Consider the following 17,111-nt stretch of genomic DNA (forward strand, 5'->3'; position numbering starts at 1 on the left):
TTAAACAGATTTGTAAATGACTTCTATTAAAAAATCTTAATCCTTGCAATAACTATCAGCTGCTGAAGTTGAGTTGTTGTTTTCTGTCTGGCAACAGTGCTCTCTGCTGACATCTCTGCTTGTCTTGGGAACTGCACAGAGCAGAAGAGGTTTGCTATGGGGATTTGCTTCTACTCTGGACAGTTCCAGAGACACGTGTCATCAGAGAGCACTTAGACAGAAAAGAACAACTCAACTTCAGCAGCTCATAAGTACTGAAAGGATTAAGATTTTTTAATAGAAGTAATTTACAAATCTGTTTAACTTTCTGGAGCCAGTTGAGATATATATATATATATATATATATATATATATATATATATATATATATAAAAAAGTTTTTCCCTGGATAACCCCTTTAAAACCTATGGATTGGAGCCATTCATACAAAAGGATTTTTTTTTGCGATTTTTATGATCTCCGTTGGAGCTCCATTCGGAAGGATTTCATTGAAAATGCGTTTAGTTAACAGGACCTGAGTGGACAAAAAAAATGCCGCAAGCTGTCTTTTTTCTTTTTTTTTGTCCAGTCAACAGATATTACATGGAAAACCAATAGACCCCATTAAAGGGGTACTACGGTGGCAAACCTTTTTTTTTTTTTTTAAATCAACTGGTGCCAGAAAGTTAAACTGATTTGTAAATTACTTCTATTAAAAAATCTTAATCCTTCCAGTACTTATCAGCTGCTGAATACTACAGAGGAAATTCTTTTCTTTTTGGAACACAGAGCTCTCTGCTGACATCACGAGCACAGTGCTCTCTGCTGATATCTCTGTCCATTTTTAGAACTGTCCAGAGTAGGAGAAAAACCCCATAGCAAAACCGCATATGCTGCTCTGGACAGTTCCTAAAATGGACAGAGATGTCAGCAGAGAGCACTGTGCTCATGATGTCAGCAGAGAGCACTGTGTTCCAAAAAGAAAAGAATTTCCTCTGTAGTATTCAGCAGCTAATTAGTACTGGAAGGATTAAGATTTTTTAATAGAAGTAATTTACAAATCTGTTTAACTTTCTGGCACCAGTTGATTAAAAAAATAAGTTTTCCACCGGAGTACCCCTTTAAAGTCAATGGGATCCATTGGTGTCTGATGGACGGTCCGGCTCAGTTTTCTGGCCCTGAACAGATCATTCAAAGAAGATGTGAACGAGACCTTATCTGAATTCATAGCACATTTACTTTTATATATTTTTATGCATTATATAAATTGAAGTTTACATACATTTTTATTTAACATTTTGTGGTACATTTAAAGGGGTACTCCAGTGTAAAACAAATGTTTTCAAATCAACTGGTACCAGAAAGTTATACACATTTGTAAATTACTTCTGTATAAAAATCTAAATCCTTCCAGTACTTATCAGCTGCTGTATTCTCCAGAGGAAGTTTTGTAGTTCTTTCCAGTCTGACCACAGTGCTCTCTGCTGCCTCCTCTGTCCGTAACAGGAACCGTCCAGAGTAAAAGCAAATCACCATAGCAAACCTCTCTGGACAGTTCCTGACACGGACAGAGGTGGCAGCAGAGAGCACTGTGGTCAGACTGAAAAGAACTACACAACTTCCTCTGGAGCATACAGCAGCTGATAAGTACTGGAAGGATTAAGATTTTTATATAGAAGTAATTTACAAATCTGTATAACTTTCTGGCATCAATTGATTTAAAAAACATTTTTGTCCATTGGAGTACCCCTTTAATAAACTGTATTTTTGTTCGTAAAGGGATGATCTGGAGGACAAGTCTAAATTGACATTAATATTAAACTATACATCTAAATTGACATTAAATTCCGAAACATTAAAGGGGTTATCCAGGAAAAAACTTTTTTTTATATATCAACTGGCTCCAGAAAGTTAAACAGATTTGTAAATTACTTCTATTAAAAAATCTTAATCCTTTCAGTACTTATGAGCTTCTGAAGTTTAGGTTGTTCTTTTCTGTCTAAGTAATCTCTGATGACACGTGTCTCGGGAACCACCCAGTTTGGAAGAGGTTTGCTATGGGGATTTGCTTCTAAACTGGGCGGTTCCCGAGACACGTGTCATCAGAGAGGACTTAGACAGAAAAGAACAACCTTAACTTCAGAAGCTCATAAGTACTGAAAGGATTAAGATTTTTTAATAGAAGTAATTTACAAATCTGTTTAACTTTCTGGAGCCAGTTGATATATATATATATATATATATAAAAGTTTTTTCCTGGAATACCCCTTTAACAATCCTGATCCTTACGCTAATAAGCAAAATAGGCAGATCTCCACGCTGGTTATCGCTCTGGAAATTCACAGCGCCCTCGCACAGTGACTGGAGGTACAGCAGGCAGCCCTGGAAGAGTTCGTCAGCAAGGAACAAGTGGCGGAGGAGCAGCGCCCTGTACAATGGGAACACAACAATTACTCTTCATTTATATATTATGAACAGCGTTTCCCAACCAGGGTGCCTCCAGCTGTTGCAAAACTACAACTCCCAGCATGCCCGGACAGCCTTTGGCTGTCCGGGCATGCTGGGAGTTGTAGTTTTGCAACAGCTGGAGGCACCCTGGTTGGAAAACAGAGATGTAGAATATAGACAAAACTATTACTTGGTGTCATGACACTTTTTATTCATATCATAAACATCTAATGGAGGCATAAACTACAGGGAAGGCCGTGCACCATTATAAATATGTGCTAGGGCAGTGGTCTCCAAGCTGTGGCCCTCCAGCTGTTGCAAAACTACAACTCGGCTGTCGATCATGCTGTGAGTTGTAGTTTTGCAACAGCTGGAGGGCCACAGTTTGGAGACCACTGTGCAACGAAAAGCGCCCAGTAGAAGAGGTTGTAGGAGAAGGTGAATGTGTATGTTCCCGCACTGCATATTTGTTACGGATCTCCTGGAAGAACAGGAAACAGTCTGTCAGCGCATGCGCGACTTGCAAGCTGGAATTGAACTACTACTCGTTCCCCTTGGCAACCGGTTATAAAGATGACATTGGGGGCTGGAAGTTTGGTAAATGCTCATAATAGAAACTACTGATAATATTAAAATTGTTTCTTTGCACCATATACTTTTTACAGTAATAGTAACTTACTATTGTGAACCGGAATACCCCTTTAATATCCTTCTCTCTCTTTTTTCTATGCTCATATTTATCCACCTCATATGTATAACTATTTACCCCCCCTTCCATTTTTATTAAGAACAGATCACACTTGTATTTGGCTGTCAGGCAACTGGCTGCAGCAGAACGCCTTCCCCGGAGACCCATTATGCTTATCCCAGGTTTAAAGGGGTATTCCAGGAAAAAACTTTTTTTTTTATAAATCAACTGGCTCCAGAAGGTTAAACAGATTTGTAAATTACTTCTATTAAAAAATCTTAATCCTTTCAGTACTTATGAGCTTCTGAAGTTTAGGTTGTTCTTTTCTGTCTAAGTAATCTCTGATGACACGTGTCTCGGGAACCGCCCAGTTTAGAAGAGGTTTGCTATGGAGATTTGCTACTAAACTGGGCGTTTCCCGAGACACGTGTCATCAGAGATTACTTAGACAGAAAAGAACAACCTTAACTTCAGAAGCTCATAAGTACTGAAAGGATTAAGATTTTTTAATAGAAGTAATTTACAAATCGGTTTAACTTTCTGGAACCAGTTGATATATAAAAAAAAGTTTTTTCCTGAAATACCCCTTTAAGAACAGGTTCTTTATTAAAGGAGTACTGCAGTCTTAGACACTGATCCCCTATTCGCAGGATCGCACAATGTGAGCGGAGCTGTGAAAATCTATGTCCCTGAGCGGGGCTGTAAATATCTACGTCCCTGAGCGGGGCTGTAAAATCTACGTCCCTGAGCGGGGCTGTAAATATCTACGTCCCTGAGCGGGGCTGTAAAAATCTACGTCCCTGAGCGGGGCTGTAAAAATCTACGTCCCTGAGCGGGGCTGTAAATATCTACGTCCCTGAGCGGGGCTGTAAAAATCTACGTCCCTGAGCGGGGCTGTAAAAATCTACGTCCCTGAGCGGGGCTGTAAATATCTACGTCCCTGAGCGGGGCTGTGAAAATCTACGTCCCTGAGCGGGGCTGTAAATATCTACGTCCCTGAGCGGGGCTGTAAATATCTATGTCCCTGAGCGGGGCTGTGAAAATCTACGTCCCTGAGCGGGGCTGTAAATATCTACGTCCCTGAGCGGGGCTGTAAATATCTATGTCCCTGAGCGGGGCTGTAAATATCTACGTCCCTGAGCGGGGCTGTAAAAATCTACGTCCCTGAGCGGGGCTGTAAAAATCTACGTCCCTGAGCGGGGCTGTAAATATCTACGTCCCTGAGCGGGGCTGTGAAAATCTACGTCCCTGAGCGGGGCTGTAAATATCTACGTCCCTGAGCGGGGCTGTAAATATCTATGTCCCTGAGCGGGGCTGTGAAAATCTACGTCCCTGAGCGGGGCTGTAAATATCTACGTCCCTGAGCGGGGCTGTAAATATCTATGTCCCTGAGCGGGGCTGTAAATATCTACGTCCCTGAGCGGGGCTGTAAAATCTACGTCCCTGAGCGGGGCTGTAAATATCTATGTCCCTGAGCGGGGCTGTAAATATCTACGTCCCTGAGCGGGGCTGTAAAAATCTACGTCCCTGAGCGGGGCTGTAAAAATCTACGTCCCTGAGCGGGGCTGTAAAAATCTACGTCCCTGAGCGGGGCTGTAAATATCTACGTCCCTGAGCGGGGCTGTAAAAATCTACGTCCCTGAGCGGGGCTGTAAATATCTACGTCCCTGAGCGGGGCTGTAAAAATCTACGTCCCTGAGCGGGGCTGTAAATATCTATGTCCCTGAGCGGGGCTGTGAATATCTACGTCCCTGAGCGGGGCTGTAAATATCTATGTCCCTGAGCGGGGCTGTAAATATCTATGTCCCTGAGCGGGGCTGTAAATATCTATGTCCCTGAGCGGGGCTGTAAATATCTATGTCCCTGAGCGGGGCTGTGAATATCTACGTCCCTGAGCGGGGCTGTAAATATCTACGTCCCTGAGCGGGGCTGTAAATATCTACGTCCCTGAGCGGGGCTGTAAATATCTACGTCCCTGAGCGGGGCTGTAAATATCTACGTCCCTGAGCGGGGCTGTAAAAATCTACGTCCCTGAGCGGGGCTGTAAAAATCTACGTCCCTGAGCGGGGCTGTAAATATCTACGTCCCTGAGCGGGGCTGTAAATATCTACGTCCCTGAGCGGGGCTGTAAAAATCTACGTCCCTGAGCGGGGCTGTAAATATCTACGTCCCTGAGCGGGGCTGTAAATATCTACGTCCCTGAGCGGGGCTGTAAATATCTACGTCCCTGAGCGGGGCTGTAAATATCTACGTCCCTGAGCGGGGCTGTAAATATCTACGTCCCTGAGCGGGGCTGTAAATATCTACGTCCCTGAACGGGGCTGTAAATATCTACATGGAGGGAGCGTGTCGGCCGCGGCGTCATGTTGGGGCCCCTCCTGCACGGGAGACCCACGGCAGAGCCAGGGCCCTGTACAGGAGATTGCGGGGGCTCCCAGCATTCGGACCCCCCCCGAGATCAGCCCCTTACCCCCAATACTGCGGATAGGGAATAAGTGTCTAGGGCTGCAGATCTGCTTTAATAGGGTATTGATGTTTTTCAACATATATATATATTTAAAAAATTCTGATGTAGATATATTGATCAATACGAACATAAATATTTTATACATTTCTTACTGTGAGCATATTATAACAGTATCATACAGTATACTAGCGATCCATCACGTACTTGCTGACGTCCATCTTTGATCTGTGAACATTTCTTTTCCAAATATTAAAAGCTTTCCAGAGCCTGAAATGTAAGAAAAATAACATTGCAGTTATAGATTACTATACTGTATAGTAGTGTTTCCCAACCAGGACACCTCCAGCTGTTGCAAAACTACAACTCCCAGCACGCCCGGACAGCCGTTGGCTGTCCGGGCATGCTGGGAGTTGTAGTTTTGCAACAGCTGGAGGCGCCCTGGTTGGAAAACACTGCTTTGTAAAATAGTGCGGCCTGCTTGGTTATTCTATACAGTAAAAACAAAAATATACCAATATATATCAGCCCAGCATAGGACAAAAGAACGCCTTTCTACCCTCCAACAAGTGCAAGGGGCTTTATGGAGAGACTTAAAAGGGTACTCCGGTGGAAAACTTTATTTTTTATTTTTTTTTTAAGTTAAACAGATTTGTAAATTATTTCTATTAAAATATCTTTACCCTTCCAGTACTTATTAGCTGCTGTATGCTACAGAGGAAATTCTTTTCTTTTTGAATTTCTTTTTTTTGTCTTGTCCACAGTGCTCTCTGCTGACACCTCTGTCTGTGTCAGGAATTGTCCAGAGCAGCATAGGTTTGTTATGAGGATTTTCTCCTGCTCTGGACAGTTTCTGATATGGGCATCAGGTGTCAGCAGAGAGCACGGTGGACAAGACAAAAAAAAAAGAAATTAAAAAAAGAATAGAATTTCCTCTGTAGCATATAGCTGCTAATAAGTACTGAAAGGATTAAGATTTTTTAATAGAAGTAATTTACAAATCTGTTTAACTTTCTGGTACCAGTTGATTTAAAAAAAAAAAAAAAATGTTTTCCACCGGAGTACCCCTTTTAATCAACTGGTGCCAGAAAGTTAAACAGATTTGTAAATGACTTCTATTAAAAAAATCTTAATCCTTTCAGTACTTTTTAGGGTCTGTATACAGAGGAAATGGTTTTCTTTTGAGAACACAGAGCTCTCTGCTGACATCATGACCACAGTGCTCTCTGCTGACATCTCTGTCCATTTTAAGAACTGTCCAGAGTAGGAGAAAATCCCCATAGAAAACATATACTGCTCTGGACAGTTCCTAAAATGGACAGAGATGTCAGCAGAGAGCACTGTGCTCATGATGTCAGCAGAGAGCTCTGTGTTCCAAAAAGAAAATAATTTCCTCTGTAGTATTTAGCAGCTAATAAGTACTGGAAGGCTTAAGATTTTTTTATAGAAGTAATTTACAAGTCTGTTTAACTTTCTGGCACCAGTTGATAAAAAAAAATAAGTTTTCCATGGTAGTACCCCTTTAATGTATGCAACAGCATACAGTGAAAGAAAAAAGTATTTGATCCCCTCCTGATTTTTTTACGTTTTCCCACTGACAAAGAAATCATCCGTCTATCATTTTTATGGTTGGTTTATTTGAACAGCGAGAGACAGAATAAGAAAAAAAAAAATCCTGAAAAACGCATTTCAAATAAGTTACCAATTGACTTGCATTTTACTGATGGGCAAGATTTGTAAGGTGTCTTTGATACATGTAAAGAGCTGAGATAAGGAGGACTCTCTTAGAGGGAGTGCTATTGATCTCAGTTTGTTACCTGTATAAAAGACACCTGTCCACAGAATCAATCAGTCAGATCCCAAACTCTCCACCACGGCCAAGACCCAAGATGTCAGGGACAAGATTGTGGCGCTACGCAGGGCTGAAATGGGCGACAAGACCATCGCCAAGCAGTTTGGTGAGAAGTTTACAACATTCGGTGCGATTATTTGCAAAATGGAAGAAACACAAAATAATTGTCAATCTCCCTCGGTCGGGGGTTCGATGTAAGATCTCACCTCATGGCGTTTCAATGATCATGAGAACGGTCAGGAATCAGCCCAGAACTACACAGGAGGATCTTGTCAATGATCTTAAAGGGGTACTCCACTGGAATTAATTTTTTTATTAACTGGTGCCAGAAAGTTACCGTATATACTCGAGTATAAGCAGAGTTTTTCAGCACGATTTTTTCGTGCTGAAAACACCCCCCTCGGCTTATACTCGAGTGAACTCTCCACCCGCAGTGGTCTTCAACCTGCGGACCTCCAGAGGTTTCAAAACTACAACTCCCAGGAAGCCCGGGCAGCCATCGGCTGTCCGGGCTTGCTGGGAGTTGTAGTTTTGAAACTTCCGGAGGTCCGCAGGTTGAAGACCACTGCGGCCTTCGACATCATCCAGCCCCCTCTCACCCCCTTTAGTTCTGTACAGTACTCACCTCCGCTTGGCGCTGGTCCGGTGCTGCAGGGCTGTCCGGAGAGGAGGTGGTCCGGTGGGATAGTGGTTCCGGGCTGCTATCTTCACCGGGGAGGCCTCTTCTAAGCGCTTCGGGCCCGGCCCCAGAATAGTCACGTTGCCTTGACAACGACGCAGAGGTACGTTCATTACCAACGTCCTTCTGCGTCATCGTCAAGGCAACGCCTCTATTCTGAACCCGAAGCGCGGATAAGAGGCGCCCCCGGTGAAGATAGCAGCCCGGAACCACTATCCCACCGGACCACCTCCTCTCCGGACAGCCCTGCAGCACCGGACCAGCGCCAAGCGGAGGTGAGTACTGTACAGAACTAAAGGGGGGTGAGAGGGGGCTGGATGATGTCGAAGGCCGCAGTGGTCTTCAACCTGCGGACCTCCGGAGGTTTCAAAACTACAACTCCCAGCAAGCCCGGACAGCCGATGGCTGCCCGGGCTTGCTGGGAGTTGTAGTTTTGAAACCTCTGGAGGTCCGCAGGTTGAAGACCACTGAGGGCGGATGATGAGAAGAGGATGATGAAGGGGGGGTGTGGGATGATGACAAGGGGATGATGAAGGGGGGGGTGTGGGATGATGAAGGGGGTTGGGGATGATGACAAGGGGATGATGAAGGGGGGTGGGGATGATGACAAGGGGATGATGAAGGGGGGATGTGTGGGATGATGACAAGGGGATGATGAAGGGGTGTGTGGGATGATGAGGGGGGGTGGGGATGATGACAAGGGGATGATGAAGGGGGGTGGGGATGATTACAAGGGGATGATGAATGGGGGATGTGTGGGATGATGACAAGGGGATGATGACAGGTGATGATGATGAGGGTCTGGATGATGACAGGCGGTGATGAGGATGTTAATGACGGGTCTGGATGATGACAGGGGGGGATGATGTATTTCCCACCCTAGGCTTATACTCGAGTCAATAACTTTTCCTGGGATTTTGGGTTGAAATTAGGGGTCTCGGCTTATACTCGGGTCGACGTATATACGGTAAACTAATTTGTAAATTACTTCTATTTAAAAATCTGAATCCTTCCAGTACTTATCAGCTGCTGTATGCTTCACAGGAAGTTCTTTTTTTTTTTCCTTTCTGTCTGACCACAGTGCTCTCTGCTGACACCTCTGTCCATTTTAGGAACTGTTCAGAGCAGGAGAGGTTTCCTATGGGGATTTGCTCCTGCTCTGGACAGTTCCTAAAATGGACAGAGTTATTAGCAGAGAGCACTGTGGTCAGACAGAAAGGAAATTCAAAAAGAAAAGAACTTCCTCTGTAGTATACAGCAGCTGATAAGTACTGGAAGGATTTAGATGTTTTAATAGAAGTCATTTACAAATCTGTTTAATTTTCTGGCACCAGTTGATTAAAAAAAAAATGTTTTCCAGCAGAGTACCCTTATAACTCTATGTCTATGCAGAGGATTTGGAGCTTTGTATCAGAAAAAAACTTGCTTGCTTGCTTGCTTTAAAGGGGTACTCCGGTAGAAAAAAAAAATGTTTTAAATCAAGTGGTGCCAGAAAGTTAAGCAGATTTGTAAATGACTTCTATTAAAAAAAATCTTTACCCTTCCAGTACATATTAGCAGCTGTATGCTACAGAGGAAATTCTTTTCTTTTTGAATTTCTTTTTTGTCTTGACCACAGTGCTCCCTGCTGACACCTGATGCCCGTATCAGGAACTGTCCAGAGCAGGAGAAAATCCCCATAGCAAACCTATGCTGCTCTGGACAGTTCCTGACATGGACAGAGGTGTAAGCAGTGAGCACTGTGGTCAGACAGAAATGAAATTCAAAAAGAAAAGAACTTCCTCTGTAGTATACAGCAGCTGATAAATACTGGAAGGATTAAGATGTTTTAATAGAAGTAATTTACAAATCTGTTTAACTTTCTGGCACCAGTTGATTAAAAAAAAAAAAATTTCCAGCGGAGTATCCCTTTAAAGGGGTACTCCGGTGGAAAAACAATTTTTTTCTTCTTTTTTAAATCAACTGGTGCCAGAAAGTTAAACATATTTGTAAATTACTTCTATTAAAAAATCTTAATCCTTCCTGTATTTATTAGCTGCTGAATACTACAGAGGAAATTCTTTTCTTTTTGGAATGCTCTCTGATGACATCACGAACACACTGCTCTCTGCTGACGCTATTATAATAATAATAATAAATCTTTATTTATTGCTGTCCTTAGTGGGATTTGAACCCAAGGCCCCAGCACTGCAAGGCAGCAGTGCTAACCACTAAGCCACCGTGCTGCCCTTAGCACGGCTGCTAAAATGGACAGTGATGTCAGCAGAGAGCACTGTGGTCGTGATGTCATCAGTGTTCCAAAAAGAAAGGAATTTCCTCTGTAGCATTCAGCAGCTAATAAATACTGGAAGGATTAAGATTTTTTAATAGAAGTCATTTACAAATATGTTTAACTTTCTGGCACCAGTTGATTTAAAAAAGAAAAAAAAAATTGTTTTTCCACCGGAGTACCCCTTTAAAGCAAAAAGGTCAAATACTACTAACTTCTGTAAAATGCAAATCAATTCAACTTATTTAAAATGTGATTTGTTTTGTAAGTGGGCAAACGTACAAAACCAGCAGGGATCAATATATATTTTTTTCCTTCACTGCAGGTATCAAATGTAATGTGAACAGAGCCTTACACTAAACCTACAAACTGAAATGGCAATAATAGAAATACCCATATTTTTCGCCCTATAGGACGCTCCGGCATATAAGACGCACCCGATTTTAAATGAGGAAAATCTAGAATACAATGTAAAGTATAGGTCACAGTGATCTTCAACCAGCGGACCTCCAGATGTTGCAAAACTACAACTCCCAGCATGCCCGGACAGCAGTTGGCTGTCCGGGCATGCTGGGAGTTGTAGTTTTGCAACATCTGGAGGTCCGCAGGTTGAAGACCACTGGTATAGGAGATAATACTCACGTGTCCCCACCGCTCCGGACCGTCACTGCTCGTCACCGCTGCCCTGGATGTTGCCCTCCATCGCTGTCGACGCGTCCCCGGGATGTCCCCGTTGCTCCGGAACGTCTCTGCTGCTGCTCTCCTTCGCTGCCATCACGTCGCTACGCACGCGGCTCCTATTGGATGACGGGGCGGCGTGCGACGACGACAAAGGAGAGCGCCGGCCATGCAGGGGATCCCAGGAGCAGACACCGAGGAGGCAGGTAAGGTCCCTCCCGGTGCAGCCAGGTTAGTGTCACTTTCGCTTCAGACGTGGCGGTCAGCTTTGATCGCCGCGTCTGAAGGGTTAATATAGGGCATCACCGCGATCGGTGATGTCCTGTATTAGACGCGGGTCCCGGCCGTTGATGGCCGCAGGGACCGTCGCGATAGGTGTGTAAAACGCACCAACTTTTCCCCCTCAGTTTTGGGGAAGAAAAAGTGCGTCTTATACGGCGAAAAATACGGTACATAATAGTCGTGGGTGCAAAATCCTTTATTTTTAGATGATTAAAAAGGAGACCTGTAGTGGAATATAACTTATCCCCTATCCTTCGGATATGAGATGAATTATAGATCGCAGGGGGTCCGATCGCTGGGACCCCCCCCCACAATCTCCTGTACGGGGCCGTGGCAGTCCGCAGGAAGGGGGTGTTCCATTACTGCATGACCCCAAATGGCCCCTCCATATATTCCATAGAGATACATGGAGGGGGCGTGTCCTAAGGAAGTGCCGTGTGGTCCCCAGCTGGAAGCCATGACACGCCCCCTCCATGTATCTCTATGGAATATATGGAGGGGCCATTTGGGGTCATGCAGTTACAGAACACCCCCTTCCTGCGGACTGCCTCGGCCCCGTACTGGAGATTGCGGGGGAGGGGGGGGGGGATACGGGGGGGGGGGGGTCCCAGCGGTCGGATCTTTCGGATAAGTTATACTCCATTACTATACTCCTTTAATAGGTCAAATATCTATTTGCCATGTTACCTGAACTGGGAGAATGTACGTAAATCCTTTATAGCATAGTATTTCTCCCTCTCGTGTAACCACTCTGTGATGGGCACAACCTCCATCATCTCTGCTCCGGAGACCATCATTACCTGGAAAACGAGAGAAGGAAGACAATAATGCTCCATAGATTTCTACAGGTTCTACTCAAAATATTAGGGAGCAGCAGAAGATTTAAAAGACAAAATAAAAAAAATAAAAAAATAAGTTTTGATCCGTGGGGGTCTGAAAGGGGAGACCCCCACCAATCACTAAAACAAAGGGGCAGAAGAGCTCAGCTGAGTGCTATGGCTCTTCAGAGGAGCGAGTGGTATACAGGTTACAAGAAGTCCATGTAATTTTCTATAAATCTGTACACTAAATGCTTTCCAAAGCCCCTTTGCGGGGGTCTCAGAATCCAGGACCCCGCTGGATAAAATTTCTGACATCTCACTATGACAAGATGTTACCCTCTCATCCACGCACTCGGATGTATAACGAAGCTGAGATACATGGATAACATTCTGTATACTGCACATACTGTATACACGATTACCACAATATAAATAGTATACCAGTGGTCTTCAACCTGCGGACCTCCAGATGTTTCAAAACTACAACTCCCAGCATGCCCGGACAGCCGATGGCTGTCCGGGCATGCTGGGAGTTGTAGTTTTGGAACATCTGGAGGTCCGCAGGTTGAAGACCACTGTAGTATACAGTAAGCGCCCTCTAATGGTGGCTGCAGAAAGACAGATTTGCTTGCATTAAAGGGGTATGCCGGTGGAAAACGTTTTTTTTTTTCTTAAATCAACTGGTGCCAGAAAGTTAAACTGATTTGTAAATCTTTACCCTTCCAGTACTATAGCAAACCTATGATGCTCTGAAAAGTTCCTGACATGGACAGAGGTGTCAGCAGAGAGCACTGTGGACTAGACAAAAAAGAAATAAAAAAAGAAAAGAATTTCCTCTGTAGCAAAAAGCTGCTAAACAGTACTGGAAGGGTAAAGATTTTTTAATAGAAGTAATTTACAAATCTGTTTAACTTTCTGGCACCAGTTCATTTAAAAAAAAAAAAAAAAAAAAAGTTTTCTGCCGGAGTACCCCTTTAACTCTATGTCTATGTAGAGGATTTGGAGCTTTGTATCAGGAAAAAATAAAAGAACGTTGCACCACCACATCTGATCATTTGGTTGATTTGGCCCTATTTATGTAAATACTGCAATACCGGTCTCTGCCTGTAGACAGGAGTGGTGCTGTTTAAGAAAGAAAAAAAACGGTTTTAATCCTGGACACTAAATTAAACAAATAAATCCAAAACAAAGGTGCACCACAAGTGCTCTCCGGTACTGCTAGCGTGTGCAAATAATATACAATTCCACTATTACCAAAAAAAAAAGGCATATCCTTTGTAAATATAAACTGGGTGGTGCTGACGCATAATGGAAGGGGTAAGATGTCCACAAAGAAATCAATGGAAGAAAAATATGGCGCACTCACAATAACGTATCGTACCAGCAAAGGTACGAGGGGCCAGTTGGAAAGAGGCGAGGAGAGGAAAATCAGGTGGGCAACAATTGTTTCACGCCATGTAGGCGCTTCGTCAGGCCCGTACAGCCAGTGCCGTGTGGCCAGTTGGAAAGGGGAAGGGGGGAGGAAAATCAGGTGGGCAACAATTGTTTCACGCCATGTAGGCGCTTCGTCAGGCCCATACGGCCAGTGCCGTGTGGCCAGTTGGAAAGAGGTCGGGGGAGGAATATCAGGTGGGCAATAATTGTTTCACGCCATGTAGGCGCTTCGTCAGGCCTGTACGGCCGGAGCCGTGTGGCCAATTGAAAAGAGGTCGAGGCAGGAAAATCAGGTGGGCAACAATTGTTTCATGCCATGTAGGCGCTTCGTCAGGTCCGTACGGCCAGTGCAGTGTGGACAGTTGGAAAGAGGCCGGGGGAAGAAAATCAGGTGGGCAACAATTGTTTCACGCCATGTAGACTCTTCGTCAGGCTCGTACGGCCAGTGCCCTGTGGCCAGTTGGCAAGAGGCCAGGGGAAGAAAATCAGGTGGGCAACAATTGTTTCACGCCATGTAGGCGCTTCGTCAGGCCCGTACGGCCAGTGCCATGTGGCCAGTTGGAAAGAGGCGGGGGGAGGAAAATCAGGTGGGCAACAATTATTTCACGCAATGTAGGCGCTTCGTCAGGCCCGTACGGCCAGTGCCCTGTGGCCAGTTGGAAAGAGGTCGGGGGAGGAATATCAGGTGGGCAATAATTGTTTCACGCCATGTAGGCGCTTCGTGAGGCCTGTACGGCCGGTGCTGTGTGGCCAACTGAAAAGAGGTCGGGGGAGGAAAATCAGGTGGGCAACAATTGTTTCACGCCATGTAGGCGCTTCGTCAGGCCTGTATGGCCAGTGCAGAGTGGCCAGTTGGAAAGAGGTCGGGGAAGGAAAATCAGGTGGGCAACAATTGTTTCACACCATGTAGGCTCTTTGTCAGGCCCATACGGCCAGTGCCCTGTGGCCAGTTGGAAAGAGATTGGGGGAGGAAAATCAGGTGGGCAACAATTGTTTCACGCCATGTAGGCGTTTCGTCAGGCCCATACGGCCAGTGCCGTGTGGCCAGTTGGGAAGAGGCCGGGAGAGGAAAATCAGGTGGGCAACAATTGTTTCACGCCATGTAGGCGCTTCGTCAGGCCCGTACAGCCAGTGCAGAGTGGCCAGTTGGAAAGAGGTCGGGGAAGGAAAATCAGGTGAGCAACAATTGTTTCACGCCATGTAGGAGCTTCGTCAGGCCCGTACGGCCGGTGCCATGTGGCCAGTTGGTAAGGAGTCGGGGGAAGAAAATCAGGGGGGCAACAATTGTTTCACGCCATGTAGGCGCTTCGTCAGGCCCGTACGGGCCTGACGAAGCGCCTACACGGTGTGAAACAATTGTAACCATATTTCTTCCATTGATTTTTTTTTTTTTATCCAAAACAAACTGCAAAGGATAATGGAGTGTATAAATGGAGTTTCTCTCATTTCTAGACATTTAAAACAAATGATAACTTTCACCGGTGACAGCCGTACTGCCACATAATGAATATAAGGGGAGACATGTGGACAGATGGTTCACAAACTGGAGTCAAGACTAATTACAATGGATGATTCCGTGCTCTGTGAGCTGTGTCCTAGTCAGCTGTGCCCCATCACAACTCCAGATACTACAAACCCTATACAGATCGCTTGCCTGTATATTGTGTGTGGCTTTGGATGCAATTGGATTGGCACCCTATCAATATCAGAAACAATCGTAGAAGATGGTGATCCAAGTGAAAGAACGATTCTCCTGATCATTGATCTTATACGGGTGTTTTCAGCACTTACCTTAGACACATGGGTGGCACTGACAGTCCAGTATATGTCACAACGAACGGCGGTACAAGCTGGAACAACCTGGAGATCGTATGGATCATAGCGGGCGGTGGGGTGGTGCTGACATCTAGGTAGACAATATACAAATTCTCCTCTATCTTCTTTCTGAAGTGTGTTCGCCTAAATAGAAGAAGCCAGAAAAACGTATTGCCTAAGACTGAGGGGGCGCTGCATAACACAATTACTCTATATGGCGATTTTTAAAACCTTGTGTCATGCTCCATCTTCTCAAGCCATACATTACAGATCAGGTTTGTTCAATGATGAAAGTATCCTTACAGATACAAGTGAATATCTTCGTTACTGGTCACTGTATATACAAGTCTCCTAGTGCATATAACATTTGCCACTCCATCCACCTAACAGAGACTGCGTAATAGAATCAGCGCTGAGGCTGCTGTAATCACAGGACTTTATTAGCTAGTACTGTATGTTCATCTACAAACACATACAGCTTGTAATATACCCAGTTTGTAAGGTATTTCAGCTATCTATACATCCACCTAACCGAGACTGCGTTATAGAATCAGTGCTGAGGCTGCTGTAATCACAGGACTTTATTAGCTAGTACTGTATGTTCATCTACAAACACATACAGCTTGTAATATACCCAGTTTGTAAAGGTATTTCATCTATCTATCTATCTATCCACCTAACAGAGACTGCAAAATAGAATCAGTGCTGAGACTGCTGTAATCACAGGACTTTATTAGCTAGTACTGTATGTTTATCTACAGACACATACAGCTTGTAATATACCCAGTTTTTAAGGTATTTCAGCTATCTATCTATCTATTCATCCGCCTAACAGAGACAGATGGATATCTATCTATCTATCTCATATCTATCTATCTATCTATCTATCTCATATTTATCTAGCTATCTCATATTTATCTATCTATCTATCTCATATCTATCTATCTCATATCTATCTATCTATCTCATATCTATCTCTCTCATATCTATCTCTCTCATACCTATCAATCTCATATCTATCTATCTACCTAATATCTATCTATCTATCTATCTATCTCATATCTATCTATCTATCTATCTATCTCATATCTATATATCTCATATCTATCTATCTATCTATCTCAAATCTATCTATCTATCTCATATCTATCTATCTCATATCTATCTATCTCATATCTATCTATCTATCTATCTATCTATCTATCTCATATCTCTCTATCTATCTATCTATAGAAGAAAAGATTGTCCAGCGCTAGGCTTGCAGATAAAAGCTTGCTTTTATTTGGATAATCCAACAGAAGTCACTTGACAGAGGACAATGTATGACGCGTTACGCACCTGAGTGCTTAGTTAAAATACAAAAAAGTCGGGTCACATGACCTGGTACGTTATTAATTACAAAACATGTGTATAAAACAAGGCAAATGGAAAAACTGGGACGGATGTGGCCATTGCGTCCAAACGGGTGGTGTAAATTTGTTGTTCGGAAAATTTGATTGGAGATGTAATCCGGAGTGCTCGGATGGATTCGATACGAGGAGAAAAGCATTTAAGAAAATATATGTATATACGCATGATATCTCACTTACGTATCCGTTATTTATTCCCAAATATACTTTTAGAATAAAGCACACTATCTATCGCATATCCATCTATCTCATATCTATCTCATATCTATATCTATCTCATATCTATCTATCTA

At 43.8% G+C, this 17,111-nt stretch overlaps 1 protein-coding gene across 3 annotated transcripts in view; it reads right to left on the reverse strand.

Annotated features, from left to right (window-relative positions):
- DNAH14 (dynein axonemal heavy chain 14) overlaps positions 1-17,111 on the reverse strand; it is a 410,501-nt gene that overhangs the window by 375,665 nt on the left and 17,725 nt on the right. For all 3 annotated transcript variants that reach the window (XM_056568451.1, XM_056568450.1, XM_056568452.1), the window contains exons 6-9: positions 15,386-15,553; positions 12,027-12,139; positions 5,787-5,849; positions 2,269-2,407 (exon numbers count right to left, since the gene is read on the reverse strand). In XM_056568451.1, coding sequence (XP_056424426.1) covers positions 2,269-2,407; positions 5,787-5,849; positions 12,027-12,139; positions 15,386-15,553 — 483 coding nt within the window. The remainder of the gene's footprint in view (positions 1-2,268; positions 2,408-5,786; positions 5,850-12,026; positions 12,140-15,385; positions 15,554-17,111) is intronic.

The sequence above is a fragment of the Hyla sarda genome, chromosome 3 (assembly GCF_029499605.1).
Source record: "Hyla sarda isolate aHylSar1 chromosome 3, aHylSar1.hap1, whole genome shotgun sequence".
NCBI classification, from domain to species: domain Eukaryota; kingdom Metazoa; phylum Chordata; class Amphibia; order Anura; family Hylidae; genus Hyla; species Hyla sarda.